Source organism: Amphimedon queenslandica, unplaced genomic scaffold, assembly GCF_000090795.2.
Source record: "Amphimedon queenslandica unplaced genomic scaffold, v1.1 AMPQUscaffold_6195_Cont21843, whole genome shotgun sequence".
Classification (NCBI taxonomy): Eukaryota; Metazoa; Porifera; class Demospongiae; order Haplosclerida; family Niphatidae; genus Amphimedon; species Amphimedon queenslandica.
In genome coordinates this window covers 1-1,822 of record NW_003553510.1, presented here as the reverse complement: position 1 = coordinate 1,822, position 1,822 = coordinate 1, and the positions used below count along the sequence as shown (strand labels likewise).

Here is a 1,822-nt window from a genome sequence, read left to right as displayed (position 1 = left end):
TATGCGCCCTTGAGTATTTATAAACCTCGAATACTTAAGTTGCATGGCTTGCCTTTCCGGTAGTATCCAGTGATACTGAGCTAACAGTGTGAAGGCCTCCAAAGCATAGTTCCAATGACTAGTAGCTCTAAACATAATCAGCATATACTTCCAGCAATTAAATACTCTGTCTCCATCCCCCTCCCGTATTGCGTCGTGATACTCCATATAAAAGAGTCCAAGACTAATCATTTCTTTTGCATATTCATAAACATGATCTTCTGGATCTATTTTCCTGTCTGAGTTAAATGTTGACAAATCAACATATTCCGATGCAATTTCTTCAGAAAATGTAATAATCCATTCCTTCCTTTCTTCCTTAGTATTGCCAATATCCAGAACATCTACTGATGGAGAGCTATCTATTTCTTTCATTTTTAACTTTTGCATAGCAACACATAACACATATGACGTGGTAACCAAATTTAAGAAATCTTCAGTTGCATTGACATCTTTTTTCGGGTCTGAGACAACATTTCTTCTGTTAATAAGGTTTCTTAACTGCTGCAGTGTTCCATGGTCAGTAATTGACACAGTGCTGTATAATCGCTTCCATATTATCTATAAAATGTGACCATAATTGACAAAAGGTACCTTATGGCGGATTTTAAAATTCATCATTATAATGAAAAATATCAACCTGTGAGTGCACTGTTAGACAATCATTAATTCTATAAGTTACATAGTAACTTTTTGCATCCTCTGGAGTAATTTCGTGATAAATGAAGCTCAGTAAGTTGGATTTTTGAGGCTATAAAGACCAATTTTCCTATCCGACATAAGGTACCTTTTGTCAATTATGGTCACAAATACAATGAACATTATACTTTGTGTAAGAATATACCTCTAGCAAAATGACTTTTGTATGCCAATCTTCTGAAACAGGTAGTAAACCAGTGAGTCGCTTTGAATCAGTGGTTGAATTCATCCGAATCATTTTGGACCCACGTGCCCTAGCAGCAGTCATTTGATCACCACCTAACAAAACCTGGTGGTGTACTTCACGCATCAAGCCATCATGCTCAACAATTTTCTTAGGAATATACCTACATTACAGCATAAGATGAGGCTTACACAGCGAAAAAATTACTTTTCAAGTTTATCCAATATTTGTAAAAATTCATCGTAACTTCTTTCACTGTGCAAATAAATTCCTAAATTCACCTATACATGCATGTATGATAATGGTGACTTTGAAATTAATTACACTATTTTGACGTACCACCTCTGACTTTGTGCTCATTTCTTTAGTAAATTTGTGCTTGATGTGGTACTCAACAGCATCCTCAAAATGCAGCTTGAAGAATGAAATATTCTTAACAAGAATACGAGCAACTAGAACTGCCATATTGCGTATAATTGACAATTTGTTGTCATTTGAAGGTAGTATTGAACCCATATCAGGTTCTAGATCAATTAAAGGTGCTTCTTCTGTAACGCAAATACAATGTATATATTATATTACTTAACTGTACTTTTACCTGAACATAAGGACATATCAATTCTGTCAAGAACAGCATAAGAATTGAAATAATTGAAACTCTGACTTTGTTTTGAGATTGTCATGTTCCTAGGCTTAACTGTTTTGTCAATGTTGTCACCACATAGTTTGAAACCATTCCATTTGGCTTCACTGATCACTTCATCATCACGTCTTACTAAAATAGGATTGTCAGTTTCATCACCATTACATGTCTCCATCAATTCTGTTTCCTCAGCAGCATCAACAGCTGAACAATCAACAGCATAGCATCGTCAACATCATCATCAAATAAAAAATCAT

At 35.0% G+C, this 1,822-nt stretch overlaps 1 protein-coding gene across 1 annotated transcript; it reads right to left on the bottom strand.

Annotated features, from left to right (window-relative positions):
• Nucleotides 1–52: 52 nt before the first annotated feature.
• Nucleotides 53–1,768, bottom strand: LOC109592137 (uncharacterized; the record flags this gene model as incomplete). The annotated part of the gene is made up of 5 exons (XM_020007674.1): nucleotides 1,521–1,768; nucleotides 1,262–1,470; nucleotides 1,130–1,203; nucleotides 884–1,085; nucleotides 53–600 (listed from the first exon to the last, which is right to left on the bottom strand). Coding segments are annotated over exons 1-5 (1,253 nt in total), but the record flags the coding sequence as incomplete, so codon positions are not given.
• Nucleotides 1,769–1,822: the final 54 nt, after the last annotated feature.